This window comes from Melanotaenia boesemani, chromosome 7 (assembly GCF_017639745.1).
Source record: "Melanotaenia boesemani isolate fMelBoe1 chromosome 7, fMelBoe1.pri, whole genome shotgun sequence".
In the NCBI taxonomy this organism is placed as follows: domain Eukaryota; kingdom Metazoa; phylum Chordata; class Actinopteri; order Atheriniformes; family Melanotaeniidae; genus Melanotaenia; species Melanotaenia boesemani.
This window is the reverse complement of record NC_055688.1, coordinates 12,691,230-12,710,258: the sequence shown is the minus strand read 5'-3', so window position 1 is coordinate 12,710,258 and position 19,029 is coordinate 12,691,230. Positions and strand designations below refer to the sequence as shown.

At 37.6% G+C, this 19,029-nt stretch overlaps 2 protein-coding genes across 3 annotated transcripts; one reads left to right on the top strand and one right to left on the bottom strand.

Annotated features, from left to right (window-relative positions):
- Positions 1-308: 308 nt before the first annotated feature.
- Positions 309-2,728, top strand: lbx2 (ladybird homeobox 2). Its single transcript, XM_041990613.1, has 2 exons — positions 309-779; positions 1,537-2,728. The coding sequence occupies exons 1-2, from the start codon at positions 455-457 to the stop codon at positions 1,998-2,000; spliced, it is 789 nt and encodes a 262-aa protein (XP_041846547.1). The 5' UTR covers positions 309-454; the 3' UTR covers positions 2,001-2,728.
- Positions 2,729-7,410: 4,682 nt separating this feature from the next.
- pcgf1 (polycomb group ring finger 1) lies at positions 7,411-18,088 on the bottom strand. Of its 2 annotated transcripts, none has more exons than XM_041991221.1 (9): positions 17,982-18,088; positions 15,035-15,140; positions 14,771-14,923; positions 14,583-14,654; positions 13,560-13,662; positions 13,336-13,378; positions 9,541-9,627; positions 7,832-7,912; positions 7,411-7,593 (listed from the first exon to the last, which is right to left on the bottom strand). In XM_041991221.1, the coding sequence occupies exons 1-9, from the start codon at positions 18,066-18,068 to the stop codon at positions 7,543-7,545; spliced, it is 783 nt and encodes a 260-aa protein (XP_041847155.1). In that variant the 5' UTR covers positions 18,069-18,088; the 3' UTR covers positions 7,411-7,542. The 2 variants fall into 2 exon arrangements, with proteins under 2 accessions (XP_041847155.1, XP_041847157.1); XM_041991223.1 differs by having other exon boundaries at positions 9,541-9,624.
- Between the last annotated feature and the right edge of the window lie 941 nt (positions 18,089-19,029).

Here is a 19,029-nt window from a genome sequence, read left to right as displayed (position 1 = left end):
CAATTAGTTATTATGGTCCGGCCCTTTAAGACGCAGCAGCGGGTCACCAAGTGGTGTAGTGTTTCTCTAATTGAACTTCGCCCAATCAACAATAACTCGTTAGCAGTCGCTTTCTTTTTCTCAGAGGTTGAGAAAGCTTTTTCTCCTTGCAGGGATTCACCCCCTTCAGTCTGTCACTTTCTAAAGATCTACATGGAGCTTGGCAGAGGAACTGGGAGTTTCTGAGGGGAACTACAGTCCGGCTGCTTCTACACACTACACGCCCGAAGCATGGTTATTTTGGAAGGAGGCTCTTAGGCGACCTAAGTTGCAACATTCGGCGCTTTAAGTGTCAAAATTATAGTAGGGGTCCGCCAGGGCGCCAAACACCAGAGGAAAAAGTTGTGGACGCTTAAACATACCATTTGAATGAAATAATCAACTTTTCCGAAAGCAGCTAATCTTCGGGACTGCGATGACCTCCAGTAAAGACATGAAGGCAGGGTCTGTGTTGCAGTCCAGCGGCGAGGAGAGGAGACGGGCTCCGTTGGACCAGCTGCCCCCGCCGGCTAACTCCAACAAGCCGTTAACGCCGTTCAGCATTGAGGATATCTTGAACAAACCCTCCGTGAAGAAGTCGGTCGCCAGTATCTGTCCGCCGAGAGTGCTAGAGAAAGTGACGGGCTCGAACTCAGCGAGAAACGGGATCACGACTCCGTCCTCGCCGCTGTGCGCGCTGGAGGAGCTGGCCAGCAAAACATTCAAGGGTCTGGAAGTCAGCGTTATCCAAGCAGCAGAAGGTACAAGCTTCTGACCAATTTATGATTTTTTAAAAAAATTTCTGAAGGGTCGAAAAAGTATCAAACTTATTTCTAGTGTACAAGTAGTGAGACGATGGCATCTATGCTAGCTGCGTTTTGTTTTGACTGTAAATGAGGACATGCTAGGACAGCTGTATGGAAATGTTTGTAGAAGTAAATATATAAGAAAAGCGAAACGAATCATGTAGGCCCGAAAACGCGAGTGCATAGTAGAAATATTACAGATAAAAATGACTGAAACCGAAGACAATGTGCTGTCAAAAAGTCACTTCATTGTGGCCTATGCAGCTCAAGGCTGGGTGAAAGTTGACTGACATCATTTTAGGCACGTTTAGTATTTCTAAATAACAATATTCTATTGTTTTTCTAAATGCATTATAATAATGTAACAGCCAGCATTTTTATGTTATGAGTATTTGGTTTCCATATAATGGGGGATTTCTAGTATGTTTAATGTTCTTGAGTGCAAACATTCATTTTTCGCTTCGCTTCAAGATCATCAGCTCACTCATCCTGAGTCCTCTTGATTGATAAACGTTTATTATATATGTTGTGAAATGAAGTTAAATAATATATACAATATTTAGCTTTAAAGGGAAGGACAAAACCCTGGTTATAAACCGAGGGCAGTCCTGTTTTACAGTGCCCTCTGTTGCTGCTGTAGTTTGGGGGGAAAGTGACCCTTGCAGCTGTTTCATCCCTCTCACATGTTTCCTTCTCCTACACCCTTCCCAAGGTCGAGAGCATCTAAACGCCTTTGGACAGAGGCAGACGTCGAAAAAGAGGAGAAAGTCGCGGACGGCCTTCACGAACCACCAGATTTATGAGTTGGAGAAGAGGTTTTTGTACCAGAAGTACCTTTCTCCGGCCGACCGTGACCAAATCGCGCAACAGCTGGGACTTTCCAACGCGCAGGTCATCACCTGGTTTCAGAACCGCAGGGCCAAACTCAAGCGGGACCTGGAGGAGATGAAAGCGGATGTTGAATCGCTAAAGAAAATCACCCCACAGACCCTACAGAAGCTGGTCACCATGGACAACATTGACGACCCGCAGGGTGGGGGCCCCGGGGCCAGATCGCCCAGTATCTCCCCGACCTCTCAAGGACACCAAGCCTTCCCACAGTCCCCCTCCTCGTCAAGAGACCAAACCACGGATGAATTCTCGGAGGATGATGAGGAAATTGAGGTGGACGATTAACGGCAAGGGGGGCGGTCTGTGATTTTTCATAAGCAACAACAAAAGAATATTAAAGAGGGACATTTTTTTCTTCCCAAACTTTTGCACGGATATTGATGAAAAAGGAGAATATTCACACATATGAACATTTGGCAAAGTTTTCCTCCTCTTTTTTTTTCAAACTCCGTTTTTTATTTATTATTCTGACTGGTAAAACTGTTCAAGTCTGTGTTAAGTTTTCAACAAAGTTTTTTTTTTTCTTTTTTTCCAGGATCATTTGGTTTTCTTACAGGCAGGCATTACTCACTGTTATGGTACAGGAAGACTGAAAGATTATGTAAACATTTCAGTATAGATTATAAACTTTCACCTCGTGATCAAGGCTAGGGGGAGAGTAGCTGCAATTTTAAGTGTTCTTTTCGACATTTATTCAGATTATCCTGCTAAAGGTCTCAGATTAGACAAATATTTAAATTACACCTCCACTTCCTTTTGCATTTTCCCTACACTTTTTTTTCTTTTTACACGAGGTCGATGTGTGGGGTCATCCCACCTCAAGAGTAGCCTTTTTTTTTTTTTTTGGTCCTAAGAGGAAGATGTCTCTGCAAGCATGCAGGCCTATTCCCAGCGCAAATGAGGCATCACTGTTACAGCATCAACTGCAACCTTTTCCAGGCTCTGAGTTCTGTATATAGATCAAACATCCTATGCGATAATTTTATTGTAACATTCTATTTAATCAGCATCTATGTAAATAAAGGTTATATAATATTTCAAGAAGCTCTCGACGCGATGGATGTGTGATTGTTAAATTTCATTTTAAAAATGCAGAAGAGGGAGGAAACACTGGAGTATCATTGGACTAAGACCAAGGTACTTGTTTTTAGACATTACAAAATTTTTTTTCATTCTTTTTATTTCAAAATTTACTCAAAGCACTACGACGATGCTGCATTAGATAAATACACCAGATGTAATAAGATATTTACCCTGAAAGATAAAGGAAACGCATTAAGTATTCAATCTAAAATCAGCCTTGCTTGGTTAAAAAAAGCGACTTTTTAAATCATTGACCTCTGCTTTCAGTCTTTAAGTGCCATGGCTTCAATTAGCAGCCGTCGACGGCCTTTATTCCCATTCTTTCGCTTGGCTTTGAATACATCTTGTCACAAGAAGGTCCCGGTCTGGCTGCGGTGTTAAGAAAAGCTCTCCTCCACCCATGCGCCATATGTTTTCTTCCTCCTTCTATGAATCGTCTTTAACACAAACTAGTCGACATGATTGATTAGGTTAACCCGCCTTTGCCTCACATAAAACAGGTTCCATCTAGCCGTGTGGGTAATAATGGCACGCATCTGCCACTCTTGACTCGGGTTTGTTTAGAAAGAGAGAAAAAAAAGTCACTCATGAATGGCAAATGGGTGAGTGTGAGGATCCTAATGAATAAACCTCAATGGGAGGCAAGTGGAAATGCGACGCGCTGCTCCTGGCTCACCATTTGCAACAGTTTTGTAACGGGATCAAAAGTTTAGTTTATGTGTGTGTGTGTGTGTGTGTGCCGGTGTGTGAGGGCGAGGTGTTATTGTAGTTTATAGCGACAGAAGGTTATTTATACAAAAGTATTTTTAACGCTATAACGCTGCTAAAAACAGTGTAACATGGATCTCTGTGCTGCTTTGCGCAATTTGTATTTATCATGTCAGCGATCTTATTTATTTTAAAATTATTATTTTTTCATTTTTTAATTTAGGTTGATTTACCTCAAATCTTGAGGGGAAAAATGCTATCTATTTTTAGTTTTATCTACTTTTGATCTTATCTCCCTCCCCCTTAATTTCATTTCTCCTTTATTTAACCAAATAAAAACCTCATTGAAATTAGAAATCTCTTTTCCAAGAGCGACCTGCACAATCACGAGTTGTGCTGCCTTCTCACTAAAAATAGCCATTGAAATATTTGTGACTTTAAAGAAATTTGATTCAGAAAACGAATCAATAAGTTTTTTTTTTCTTCAAAACAAACAAATAAAAAAAATATTGTGGATTGTTAAGGCACTCAAATTAAACCAGGTCTAAAGAAGATGGGAAAAGAAAAGAAAATAGAAAACAATACTAAAAGAAAACTAAAGGGCTTGTTGTGGGTGTGATCTTCTATATTTCTATTTTTACATGGTAGGAACAGAGCAGGTTGGCATATACAATGTAATCAATCGACTGGAATGGTGGAGGTTGAAAAGTCAAGTAGGGCTTTTTTTTCTTTTTTTTCCTCTGGAGGCCCTCTGGACTGGCAGGAGGAACCACGCAGAGAATCATCAAGTAAAAGAGGAAAAGTCCTCCCCTTGATATCCTCAATGCCTTATTCTGAAATAAATAAAAACAAATAAATAAATAAATAAAAATAAAAATAAAAACACCCCCGCCTGGAAACAATTTAATTTGAACGATTAAATTGTAGGCTAACAGCCATCTTTTTACTCCCACAATAAATCAAGTGTTTGTTTTATTATTCACATTTTTTTTTTAGTTAAACGATTAAACAAATAATTTTTAACAATCAAAATTTGTTTCACAAAAAAAAAGATGATTTATTTATATTTGCTGTATTAAATTGCCATATCAATACCTGCTCATTTTTCACTACTGTGTTTGCCGCATTTCCTTAAGGTCCAACTTGAAAAAAGATGCAAATGAATTACAGACACACCAGTCACTGCTTTCCCAAATCCTCCTCCTCTATTCCTGAGAGCCACATTTAGATTTTTAGCATTCAGTCGTGAGAAAAGAAACCTCTTAAGTTTCATCATACAAGCTGCATTTAATCAAGGGCTGCAACCAGGAAACATTTATTTCGGTCTAAGGGTAACAGCATCAGAAGATTGTTGTAATTTTTAAATTTTTACTTCAACTTGAGCAGCCCAAAAAGACATGCTCAGGATTTGGAAGTGTGGCAGTGCTACTTCCCTGTGGAATTAAGCTATTCTGCACTGTGGATGACACAGTGGCAAAATTATTTTCCAAACAGCACAAAATTTAGAATAAGAAGCATTATATCAACAGCCTCCATTTGTTTGTATAGTCTCTGAATCATGAAAAAAAGCTAGAGTTTCTTCCACATCGGCATTACTCCTGACCTTTCCCTTTCTCAAGTTTTCTTTAATATGAACCCAAATTCTATTTATCATCTGGCGTTTTAAGCATCCAACCCCTCTTGTTATTGTCTTAATAAATCATTGTAATAAAGCACAATATAAATGCTAAAAAAATCTTTAACACATTTAATGTTTCCTCAGCATATTTAAGAAATCCCAGATTCAGTCCAGTGAAGTACTGCTAAACCAGAGTGGTTCTGGCGCTGCAATGTAATTAGAGTAAAGACAGAATAAGACACAAGACTTGGATATATTATCAGTCAGGTTATCAGAGCTTTTCCATTCACTCTGAAAACTCTGGAAAAGATCACAAACATCAAAGATTGTGTGATGCCTGAACAGCACAAAGTCTGCCACCTAGTGCTCGTCCAGAAGAACTGTTCCTGCAAGAGGTTGAGAGGACAAATTACTGAAATTCTGCAAAAACAAAGAGGTTGTGGGCCTGGATAGACAGCAGCTCTGAATGAAACAATGCTTGGCCAGTCTTCACAGCACAGACAGAGTGAAATAAAACACTATGCAGATTTGACATTCTGTCTGATTAAGACCACTGATTAGAGGTCAGCCTGGCTTCTTAACACTGATAACACCTGCATGTGCTCTGGAGCTCTGACAGAAACTTTGAAATAAAACAGAGAAAGATCCAGCTGCAATAAATAAAAATACAATATATTTTGTTTGCTTTGCCAAGTTAAAGGACTAAAGTCAGGAAACCTCACCGTCTGCAGCATCAATTATGACCTGTTTTTGAAAATATACTTAATAAACTACTGTGTCAAAAAAGTTTAGATTAGATGCTATTAAACTCATACTATTCACATTTTTTTTTCTTTTAATAGTTGGAAAAACTCACTTAATTCAGTACAAAAGTAAAACAAATCAAACTTTGTCTTGAGATCTTCCACTTTGACGAGTAATTACATGTTGCGATGCGAGCTTTAGCTTGATCACCTGGTTTTTAAGTAGCATTAAATAAACTTGAGGTTTGAAAAGTGGATTCTGATCATGTTAAATATTCACTGAGCTCTGCCAAAGTGGAGTACAAGACTTTTATGTGCTACAGAATACCCCTCGGAATACAGTAAGGTCAATTACAAAAACTGAAAGGACTAAAGCTGTAAATCCAGCTCAGCATGGATGTGGTCAGTGAGGGAGGAAACCAAGAGATCTGTGTGGACCAGAAGCAACGACATGTTTGAGAAAGGAGGGTTGTAAAATTATTGCTGCCAAGGTTGATCAGTAAAAGCTTGTCATCAGTTCTTTATAAATAAGTACATATGCATACATACATATAAGACCATTAGGGGGTTTATCAAAACCTGATCTGGCATTTAAAAAACAAAAAAAAACAAAAAAAAAAAGCTGGAACCAAAATTACTACAGCAAGACTTAAAAATCCAAAAGTAAACCTGCTGCAGTCCATGATTTGCAAATTAGAAGAAGTCTAATTTCAACAGGGAATCTGTCCCCAACACGAGACACCTCAAACTTTCTAAAATAAAAACCAGAGCGACTGGCCGGGTTGGAGTCCAGAATCTATGGCAGGATCTTAAAAAGACTGTTCACCACGTCCTCATGAAACCAGAGCAGTTTTGTGAAGAATTGGGGACCTACTTAGTTTCCAGATGGTAAACTGATAGACATTTCTGTAGAGCATCATGGCTGCGATCTTCTACAGAATTTTAGGCAGGGATGAAATCCGGTTGCAATCATTTGTGTTTCAGATTTGTGATCAGTACAAGAAGGTCAAGTTTCCTTTTATTGATTAATCAATAAACAGCTAAACTGATTCTTCTTAGAGTAGGTAGTGAGAAAATGTGATAATTTTAATAACTGAAAAAAAATATTCAACCATACACTGACACCACCATCAGGTTAAATATCATTTTACAGCAGAAATATATCAACTGGCAGTAAAAGTATTCTCAGTTTTGTTGCAACATTTCACACCTGCTCTAAACTTCTCTATTAATACCAAACTGTTTTGGTAACTTCTTACGACCACGGCTCACATGCATGGTTTCTCTTCACCCTCAAATAAAAACACTTAACTATGTTCTTAAGAAAACTATCTTGTAATTCTAGTTAATATTATGTCGAATACCAAATTGAAATACTAAAGTCTGGGGAAAGTGAAATTAAAACAGAATTAGAATAAGACGAGATCATCAGTATTTCTTTCATACAGCCAGAAGAGAACAAAGACACCATACAGCATCCATCAGGTGACCCGGTGACATTATCACAAAAAAAAGGATGAAAGCACACTCACGTACAACAAACTTGTTTTTCCAATTTAAAATTTATTTTCAAAAATACAAAACAAGGAAAATAAGTATATGTACACAAACACTATTAAAATAGAATATGTATTGTACAAAATATGTACAGCTTCCATTCAAGTGAAAATAAGTCCTATCTGCTCCTTTTATCCTTGATGGTGTAGTGAAGAACTAATGGTTGGGCCTGAGGAAAGAAACAGATTTAAAATATTACATGCGATGATAATACTCACACATGTGACAACTGGTTTCTTACACACAGATCACTATTTATTTATTTGAATTCTTTACAACTCCACATGACTGTTCTTGGTGAATATTTATCTGATTGTCAAATTAAGTTACATTACAAAAAGTTTGCTCAAGTGTGAAAAAATATATGACATTTATAGGCACTTTAGCTGGCAGTAGCTGTACTGTACCTTGCCAAACCAGTGTGAGAGCCATAACCGTTTCATGGTCATGTGATCAGGCAGAGACTCGTTATTGAACAACATCTGGACCTATACAAAGACCACACAAACAGATGAAAAGGGCAATCTGTCAGAACATCTGTGAATATGTTAATAAGTTAAACTTGTTGGAAGTTAGCAAAAGGACCCTTTTTCTTAAACTAAAAGATTCTGGCATCTCTGTGTTGATGGCACTGTCACAGTTATAAACTCTGCATTCAGATATTTATCATTTAGATGTCATCCTAACTACTTTAACAAAAACAGCCCCACTGTGGGTGAGACACTCAACAGGAAGTTATCAAATCCCAACAGAACATCCACAATCTGGGAAAGGATTCATTTTCATTGTGTAGTCCAGTGGTTCCCGTATGTGCCGCAAAATGAGTCCAAGTAGAAAGACTTACATTATTTACTATATCAGGACTTTGTTAAACAAAGGCAAATTCTTTAACCTTTTAGAATCTGTATGCTTTTAAAGCATGATCTTACTGACAACTAGAAGGTAAACAAAGGCTGTGACTGGGAAATGGATCACTAAACAACTAAACCAGGAATCAAACAAAAACAGCCCACAGGCTTTTTTTTTAAATCAATTTTATTTTAAAACAGAAGAAGAGATGCAAACAGCTCTTTGAGTCTGAGAGTCAGCTGGAGAGAAAAGCTGCCTACTGTTAACAAGGCGCCTATCAAGCTGAAGAGGCACCTGGAAACCAAAGGTTTCTTTTAAACTGAGAAAGGATTTACCTTTTCCAAAAGAGCTGAATGTGTAAACTACAAGCAATAACACTGATTGCTGAACTGTTATTGAAAAAACATCTTATGAAGGCTTATAGCACAGTAGGGGAAACATAACATAGTGGAGATATGTATCAAACGCACCAGCAAAAAATAAAATAAAATGACCAGTGTAATGTTTAGGTCAGGGGCCACAAACGCACGATCTAAAGTGCCTTTGCATGACAAATCAAAACAAGAGCATGTGAAACAACCTAGAGCAACACAGAAGCTGCAAGTGAGATGAAAATTTCCCCTTCAAATAAAAATAAGTGCAACTACTTACAAATGTTGTATAACCATCCAGACTTGTCTTGGACAAGTACATAATTCATGCTATTATTTTCTTTCCAATAACAAAATCTACCACAGATTGCACAGATTAAATAGAAGTATGTCGTAAGGTTCTGGCTTGCCATCTGGTGAGCTTCAAAACCACCGCTGTAGATGATAACAATGCCCCCAGTCATTACTAAAAGTAACAAGTCTGTGCTGACTGGCAGAGGCATATTTGCTGTACATTTCCTTCTGTTGATATGTCTATGGTTAAAATATTTTGGTATTTGAGGCCACTGTTAATGCATAAGACACTAAACTATGATTTACCAAAATGTGTGTTGAATAAGTACAATTATTTCCAGCGGACATTGGCATTGTGACTAAACCAACCTGTATGAACAGTATGAAACACTGAGAGCAAAGTGGACTAATAATAGTTTATTAGAACTTTAATAAAAACTTTATAAAAGTCCTGTGCATGGCAATTAAAAAGACCTAAAACACAGTTTTACACAATAAAAAACTCTTTTTGCACTATTTTTTTGGTATGAAGTAATATTGACTGTAACAGATTCTGAATTTTGCAGCATGAAGAAAAAAATAAATAAATAATTGATACTAACCTGGTGTTTTTCCACATTTAACCGATGACAAAGCACTTTCCGCAGGTGTCGCACCTCCGCTCGCACAGAACAGCGGACAAACTTCTGCTGCAGAGACAAGATTAAACAATGAGATGCAAATTTTTAGACGAGAAATATGATCAAAGCTGACACTTTCCAGGGAGAAGAGTATTTAAAATAAATTATGTACTTGCATGTTTAAATTTATTGCCTCAACTTATTTCACTAGAGAGTTTTCACTGAAAGTTTCATGTTAATAGTGTCGTATAAGCTGTCTAATTTACTCAGCTGTTTAACATGTTACTGTACCGTTGAGGAATATCCCTCATTTAACTTTTGGACGTGCAGCTGGTGTGTTAACAGTATCAAGTACAGTTAAAATATGGCAGAGCCAGGGAAAGAAAAAGTTTAAAAATAAATAAATACATTTAAAAAACAAAGCCCAGAAGTTATAAATGTCTCTTCAGTTTTCCCTGTAAAACTAGAAGTACATGCTGCCATGTCTTGAACGTCTTCTTAAATCTCAACATTAAAGTATTAAAATGTTTTTAATGTCCATCCAAAGTTAACTGCAACCCGTAGTTCTATGACAAAACACATTTCCAGCACAAGAAACTCAAACCAACAACGAGGTAACTGTATGTACAGGGTGTGGTAATTTCCTGTTAAAATTAGATTTACAGTGAAGAAAAAGCCCGCTTACTGCAGCTTTTTTTGTTGCTCCCAACTGACTTATTACACACTCTTAAGCCGTAAGAGCTAAAGTTCCTTTTCTCCAAAACCTGCACAGCAAGGCTGCAATATTTCTATCAATGCATGGGCAGAAATTTGTTCTACTGAATTTACACCTCAGTAAAAACTGTGAGTATAATTGGACATGTGGTGTAGAGAGGATGGCAGGCAACAAAGGAGTCAAATTCAAACTCAGAACACTGCAAGGACACAGCTTGCCTTAGCAAACTGATCCAACATTACACCCAAGAGTGCGGCTTGTTTTTATGTATTTATGAGGGTTCTCATAAGCAACTAATCCAATTTATAAGGTTGGAAAGAGGTTAGAGTGAAAACTAACTGCATATACAATGGTAAGGAGTGGAACCTACAGAGCGCCGTGTTCCTATTACACAATTCAGGATTATAATAAAAACAACATTTCAACTTTGCATAGTGATCAAAGAGGACGTGGGTAAATGACAGTGTAATAACACTTCTATGAGTCACCAGATCTCTATGCTGTTAACACCCTCTGGTCTGAGCGTTTTGAAAATGCTTAAAAACACCATAAAACCAGAAAAAAAAAAAAAACAACAACAAAGCCCTAGCTTGTTTTGAACAAAATGTGCACTCTGTTAAATACCAGATCACTCCTGTTTTGAAACATCTCTGTTTTGGATATTTTGGAAAAGGACGGACAGGAAAGACTGATGACTAGTAGCACTGTGCAGGCATCTGTTAGCAAACTGACAACTTATGATTATGCTTGTGCCCTGCTTGGAGGGAGGCCAGGTCATAATGGGTTAAACAAGGGTGCCATCTGTTGGAGGAAAAAATCATTGCAACTGGTGATGATCATGAAAGATAGAATTATTATAAGTGTGTTAATGTTAGTTTAGTCTGATTTTTTTTCCTAAATAATTCCTGTTTAATTCAGTAATCAATATTATTCCAGGCTTATTTTTCCACTGATGAGTGTCAATAGGTTCCACTCAAGTAAAAGAAATCCTGATTCTTTCAGTCAGGAAGATAAAATATTTCACCTGCACCTTTAAATTATTCTGATGGGAATGGGATTATTCCTGACTGAATTTACCTGTTATATCTGGGTAAACAAAACACTGCCTTTGAAATGCTGGGATGCAAAGCTATGTGGGCTACTGCAGAACTACACAGATGTGTTTTTGATGTTGTTTTTCAGTTGTCAGTCAAGACAGCTTATTTTCTGATTCTTTCAGCATTTATAGCAGGTTTGGATGATTTGTACTCATCATGGTTATTTTCCACATCTGTTCGCACATTTCAGAAAAAATGCTTGTCAGTGACAACTTTTGTCTTCCACTACTATGTTGCACAGTGTAGTAAACAGCTTACATCCACTTTCACTGGCAACACTCAAGAGTAGTTTTAGGCTCTGGGCTCATTATTAAACAGCTGGTTGACAGGACACCTGGGTCAGAGACACAACAAAACCTAGGTTAGGTTTCGAATCTTGGCCAGCTGCTTTCAGAAACTGTATCTTCTATGTATGTATGTGAGGAAGCCACTTAAGTTGTTGAGGTAAAAAGCCCCCCAGCACGGACAGGGTGCTTTGCAGTCAATTAATAAACATGCTCATTGACTAAAGATTCATGCATAGACTATGTAATCTGTGTGGAAAAAAACGAGGTATCTGTATCCTTAGTCCTGCAAACAATTTTTGAAACAGAGCAGGGCACAGTGCTGTGAGGATGCTCTCTGGCCCAGTGTTTCTCCTACCATTATACTGAGAAGACACCCACCGCCCCCCTATAAGGTCAAGTTAATCTATTTTAATCTGGTTTTCTGTATAATGCCAAGTCACATCAAGATGTCAAATTTATAGTTAAAGTCACCTTTCCTCTAGAACAGGTTTACACTTCATCCTTTTATTACAAATACGAAACAGTCTGATGTTATTTATCTGATTTACATGACAGCATGACATGCGTCGATAAACACGTCAACCAACTGAACATCAGACAAATATTTAAAAGAAAAGATGGAAAAAGTCTTGAATCTGTGAGAATCAGTCTGGTATTTTAAGCTGAACAAGCTGGATCCAATATTCTGATTCTGTCTTCATCAGGACATTTAAAAAGTTGAACTTTTTCTGTCCTGACTGGTGTTTTTTGTTGTTTGTTTTGTTTTTTTAATCACAGCATTTAGGTTATGTATGGAAAATTGATCCGTGGTGAAGTTTGAAAATACAACGTGATTTCGCAGCTGAGTCTAGTTGTCTTTAAATTTTGCTAGTTTGTCATTACGATGCATGTCATAGTCACACTATATTGCTGTAATGGGTAGGAAACCTGTTACAGCTGCAGAGTTCATGAACACCTGGTTCAGCAGAGCTCATGTTAAGGTTGATAAGATATAGGGCTACACCCTGTCTATAAAGCCTGTATGTTAGTTACACGTATGAAACTAAAAGAGTCAGAACAGAGTAATTATTTTTGGGGGGATTTAATATTATAATTATTATATACCCCCCCAAGGCTGTGCACCCTCATGCTGGTGGCTCAGTTCACTTGGAACTGGCTGTGGTAGTATTGAAAAATGGACACAGTTAGTTACACTGTATTACCCACAACGAAAAACAAAATGCTGAAATTTTCTAGAGCTGTGGCAAATCAAGCTACTATGCACTGGAAAAACCTTTTTGTTTGCTAAAAGATACACAAACAGGGATCTTAAAAAGAAAAGAAAAAAAAAAAAGTCAGTGACAGTGCAGTAGCTGGGTCGGAAGTGAAGACTGATTATCTGCCTCGGTGGTGTGCTTCTCCCACTTATCCTTGTCACTCTGTAAGTAGGCCTTAATATAAGCTAGACTAAGCAGATCTTGAGAGCTGGATTTTGCTGTTGCTGCAGTTGTAACTCTGCCATGTCTTTTTTTTTTAAACCAAGCAGTTAAGGGTAGAAATGACTTGATAGGCCTTCAAAATGTCTCCTAAAGACATGGTTTTTCTTCTTTGCAAAAAGCTTACAAAAGAACTGCAATTTCACTAAGCACACACAATTTCAGTGACATACACCCCCAGAAAGATTATTGGTTAGACTTACCTGAAGAGTAAGTTTTGTTTTATCTTTTCCAGCAAGTGAAGAACTGTAAAAAAAAATCAGAGAACTCAGAGGAGCTTTAAAGAGTGCTTAGTTTATCTTGAAACATAATACACATTCTAGTGCATTCCTCCTTATGTTTACGCTTTCATGCATCTTATCTAAAAATTCTAAAAAAGTGAAAATAAATCACTTAAAAAAAACAAAGAAACAAACCAACAGCTTACCTTAACCTTTCTAAGCACAGCGAGACCTGTTCATCGTATCTGTAGAAGTGAGCTTTTGAATGGTCAAAGCTTGTATAAGGTAAACCTGTAGCATCAGATACATCTGGACAGAAAATAGAAAAGGGTTTACTTTAAAAGGAAATCAATTACCACGCTGTTGCAGTGAAACTCTTGACCACTAGTAATGCTGAACGATTCATTATTTTTAAATCGAGATTGCAGTTCAAAATGTTGCAATTAGAAAATTGCAAAGGAGCACGGATTATTTTTACCAGGTTTCATCCATGGTTTTACAAATCCACTCAATTCTGTCATAATTTCTGTCTTCTTTCTTGTTAAACAGTCATTTAGAACTCTGCCGAGTTAAATAAAGAAAGAATATAGAGATAAATGACACTCTAGAGCAGGAGTGCCCAAAGTCTGTCCTCGAGGGCCACTGCCCTGCAGATTTTCCAATGTTTCCTGCTTCAACGCACCTGACTCCCTGAAATAGATCCAACAGCCTATTAAGTTTTGCACAATGACTCATCAATTTGAGTCAGGTGGTTTTGGAGCAGGGACACATCAAAAACCTGCCGGATTGTGGCCCTTGAGGACCGGAGCTGGGCACCCCTGCTATAGAGTAAATAAGAAATTACACCAGACTGTTAAGTTTTTAATACAAGGACAAAGTATAAACCTTTTCTAGAGGAAATATAAGCTTTAGGCTTTAGTATTCTTGCCACTGGTTGCGTCCTGTAAAAAGTGAAGCCGTTCATATCTCAAACCTTGCTCCTTGAATGAAAGTATTCATACTTTGATGTCATTTCATGTGGTAATATGTGTTATAAAAATATTTCTCCATGAATGCTGAGCGAATGTCTAAATTGAAAAGACTAAATCACAAACTCAATCACAATATTTGTAAGACAAAAAAAAAAAAAAGTTTTTTTTTCTAAAACATTCAGGTCTAACTACTAGTGGTCAAAACTCAACTCAATTTTAAAATAAACTCAGACATCTTATTAGGCGATGAAGGCTTACCGTCTCCTACCGGCTGAATGACTCGCTCCAACCCTCGTGACTGATAAAATTCCTTTATTCTTTTGTCTTCACCTGAGCAAATACGACCACAAAAAGTACAAACATGAGAAGTCTGAAAATACACAACCCAATCATGTACTTTTGTAACAATAAATTCAACTAAGCATATCAACAAGAAGAGAACTTACTTTCTTGTAGTCCAGGCACCAGTTTGTAGACAATGTCTTGCATTACACGGTCCAGTTTGAGGTTGAGTAAGGGCTGCGTTTCATGGATTTTGATGTTGCACATTGGACAATATTTGCTGGTTTGCAGGTATTTTACAATACAACTTTTACAGACTGTTGAGGATAAAGAAATTTTCAAGTTAGATATGATTTTACTACCATGTCAGGTATGTTGCCAAATTATTTTTTTGTGAAGAGATCAAAGCATAAGATCCACAGACTTACAGGTGTGTAAACACTCTGTAATTGTTGTGGCATCTATGAAGTAGCCGGCGCAGAGGTAGCACACAATGTGTTCATTCAGGTCCTTGATCTTTAACTTCACTTCCTCCTGTTAAAGAAAAAAATAATAATCATAAGAGAGAGAAAATCATGCAAATTTTACAGAATGACATTCTTGTAAACTTCAAGTAAACACTTGAGTATGTATTGTGAATTTTGTGCAGTTTTTCAGATATGTTGTAAAGAGTAGGGCTGTGCATCTTCACTGGTCTCACAGTTCGATTACAATTATCCTGTCAACGATCGATTCAGCGTTGCATCACTACATGTTGCATCCTCAATGTTCTTGATCACTAAGTGAAGGTTTCAACTTTTGATCTGCCATGCTGTTCCAGCAGCTAGATCACACCACACACGCTAGCAGCAGCAGAACATATACATTATAGTCAATTATGTTCTGTTACTGCATCAACAGAGTCAATCGTCCATGTCCGTATCGCAATGCATTGTAGAAATTATTAAATTCAACACCTCTTTTAAAGAGCTTTGTAAAACCTAGATAAAGTTAAAAAGTATGGACCTTTTACCACACTTGTTCTGCACTTACACTTGAAACAAGCTCAGAAATTAATTTAATCTTTACCCTGTCTATTTTAATGATCTGCTTTACCAACAACATATTTCTAATTACACAAACAATCATTAGCAACAAGATCAAAATAGGGATGCACCAATACCACATTCCAGGAGTGTGGACCAGAAAGCCAGATGCTGCGAATGAGTGGTTAATTTTGTGGTATATCAGATGGGCCCTCTTGCAACCACTGTCTAAATATAAGACTTTAAAAAAATGACAGAATCTTCAAAAATATGGAGGTAAAAGTGGATTATGTTGTAACACACCTAGCCTATAAATCAGCTTCTCTCCTACAGACAGTGCCAAATTCGAAATGTTTAAAATAGGACCCGCAATAACTTTGTTTCTGAACACCCAATAATAAAAATGTAAATGTAAGACTCAAAAACTATCAGAAAATGAATAAATACAGGGGATAAAGTTTTGGTGGATTTAGGTTCACTGCTGTGACAAAGCACCTACATGCCCAAATCAAGGATCTCTCACTGAAATAATGTCAAAATTCTGATTTTTAAGATGGCATGAGTAATGACTTTGTTTATGCGTTAATGCATTAAAAACAAATAACGTGGTAATTCCAGAGATTATTCTCTTTGCAACGTGTTAAGTTTGACAGCCCTATCTTTTTTTCACATAGGTACTGGTTCTGTAGTATCAGTACAGCTGCACGCACATAGTATCGCGCCGATACCTGATACCAGTATCAGTGCATTTGAAGATTAAAACCAGTGAAAGAAGAAGGCAATTGCATTTATTATCACAATAGTACTTCATGTGGATACTACTTTTAAACTAGGGGTCTCAAACTCCAGTCCTCGTGAGCTACTCTCCTGCAGGTTTTAGGTGTATCCTACTACAACACACCTTTGCACAAACCTGTTAATGACCCAGTGATTTGAGTCAGGTGTGTTGCATCAGGGTAGAATCCAAAACCTGCAGGACAGTAGCTCACGAGGACCGGAGTTGGAGATCCCTGTTTTAAACAAACAAAACCAACATAAACATGAGAAAAGAGAAACTCCTTCATGACAATGACACTTCTTGAAAGCAGTGGCTTAACCCAGCAGAAAGCAGCATTCTGCCACCCACACACACAAACTCTGTCAAAGATTGGTTCAAAGGGCAGCAGAAAGCCATAAGCATCAGTCAGATGTATAAAATCCTCCAATGTCGGTATGATCACACATCCACAGGTTGAGCCATCACAGTGCCACCAAGGAACACCACATTTACATTTGAAATGTTAAAAAAAGCAAAAAGTAGGCATGTAAAACATATATTGTACATCCTGACAAGATATCTAATCTGTGTATGTCAACAGTACGTACAGTTAAATAATAGAGTTTTTTAAGTCACAGCCCTTCACAGCGTACAAAAATGTATAATTATACAAAACATAACTGAGGCGGGTGAAGTTGTGCTTGATCGCATTAGGCTACACAGGAAGTTTGTCTTTCTTTAATGGTTCTGATTTATATAAATAAATTCTAGAAATATCTCTAAAGTTTTGCATAATATCACAAGTCCCTCCATGTCACAGTGTTAAATTAACACATCTATAAAATTCCCCAGGAAAAGACTACTTTAGACCAGGCTTTGCACCAGACACTTAAGAAGGTGCTGCTGGGAGATGACCCTGACTTCTGACCTCCAGTGGGAAGTCAACATAAACTTTAATAAATATAGTTAACACAACCCAAAATTACGTCCATTCGCATATAAAAAGTAAGCTAAATGTTAAAGGTTATTGACATTTTCAACAAGGAGCAGGTGGAGGTTAATTAAATTTTTGTACTATTGTGAGTAGTTCTTACAATCAGGTTTCTGTACCAGCAAAATTTTCAATACTTTACGAATTCTAACCTCCCAAAATGATCAAACTAAACGCAAAACAGCGGGAGTTCCAAACGGACCGCCGTTACTTCATTTTACACGCCGAGTGAGAACCAGCGGAGAGCCGCCGCCGCCGCTACCGCCCCACTTTATTCTAATGACGCTTGAATTACAAGTAAACTCTCAGTTTTATTGAAGAGGATGTGGACGTATGGCCAGAAATAGGCGAAATAACTGTTGGTTGAGGGGTTTTATGCACGTTGCTCCGCGGAACAACACGGCTGGACCTTGTCATCTACGCATGCTCAAGCACGTCTCTCCTCGCAGCGCTTCAGCATCGCTCTCTGTCCCTCACCATCAGCTCCGCGGAGACGACAACGATCTCTCGTTGGTACTTGAAATAAACTCGGCTCTTTATCACTTTCACTCTCGGTACGTTTTTCTCCAATGCGGACAAGCTTGAGTAACACAGCCACTCACCTCGTTTCTCAGTGGGTCTAGTTTGTAAACGGACTGTAGCTGATTTCGTAGTCGCATCGCTATGGCCATCGGACCTTGCTCCGCCATCTTTGGGAATTATGCTAAGTTCCGGGTAAACCGGAAGTGGCATTTTCAGCAAATCAAGGCGGGTAAAACAGAAAATAAGAGTGACAGATCAATAACATGAAACCTAAATTGGAGTTACTTCGGCAGTTTGCATTTTGAGCATTCCAAATTGGTCAGATAAAGTTAATAAAAGCAGCAACAATGAGCTGAGCTTGCATCTTGTGATGCAAGAAGACGAAAACAAAACTATAAAAAGTATAGAAAGACTAAAGTATTTATTTACCCATATGTGTGTGTGTGTGTGTGTGTGTGTGTGTGTGTGTGTGTGTGTGTGTTTATAGCAACTGAAGTTTTTTTTAAAAAAATTTTACTATACTTTTTTGTCACTTACCTGGTGTTTAAATCTTACTACTAATAATATGATTCACAACAGTTCCATTAAATTATGCCTACTCAAAAGCACATTCTATAAATTTAGTCAAATAGCTTTGCTGTGGAAAGAAAAATGGGGCATGCATCAACAAAGCAGATGGGAAATGTGTTGAAGCACTAAAACAAGAACAAACAAAAGTGAATATATAAGAAAAGCGGTAATAATAATAAAAAAATAATACAGCAATTCCCAATAATTCAATAATTCATTATCAATCTCCCTGTCAGCCTGTTTTCTGTACAATAGAGGGCGCTGCAAGCACACAATTCGTTGGCACGTTGAGGTTGATATTTACTTAACATCCCTTTCAGAAGTGCCATCCTTATTCTCAAGGTTTAATGCAGTCGTTGAAGAGAATATGATATTAAATTGAGTGAATTCTTTAATATCTTGATGTTTTGTAAATTGAGATGTTGAATAGTCTTTATTCAATCTGAACCTAGAAAGTCCCCAAGTATTAATTCTGTAACTCACATCTAACTGCACCATTCCTTGTATTTTATAATGTATTACTAATAACTGGTACATTAGAAAATTGTTATATTGTAC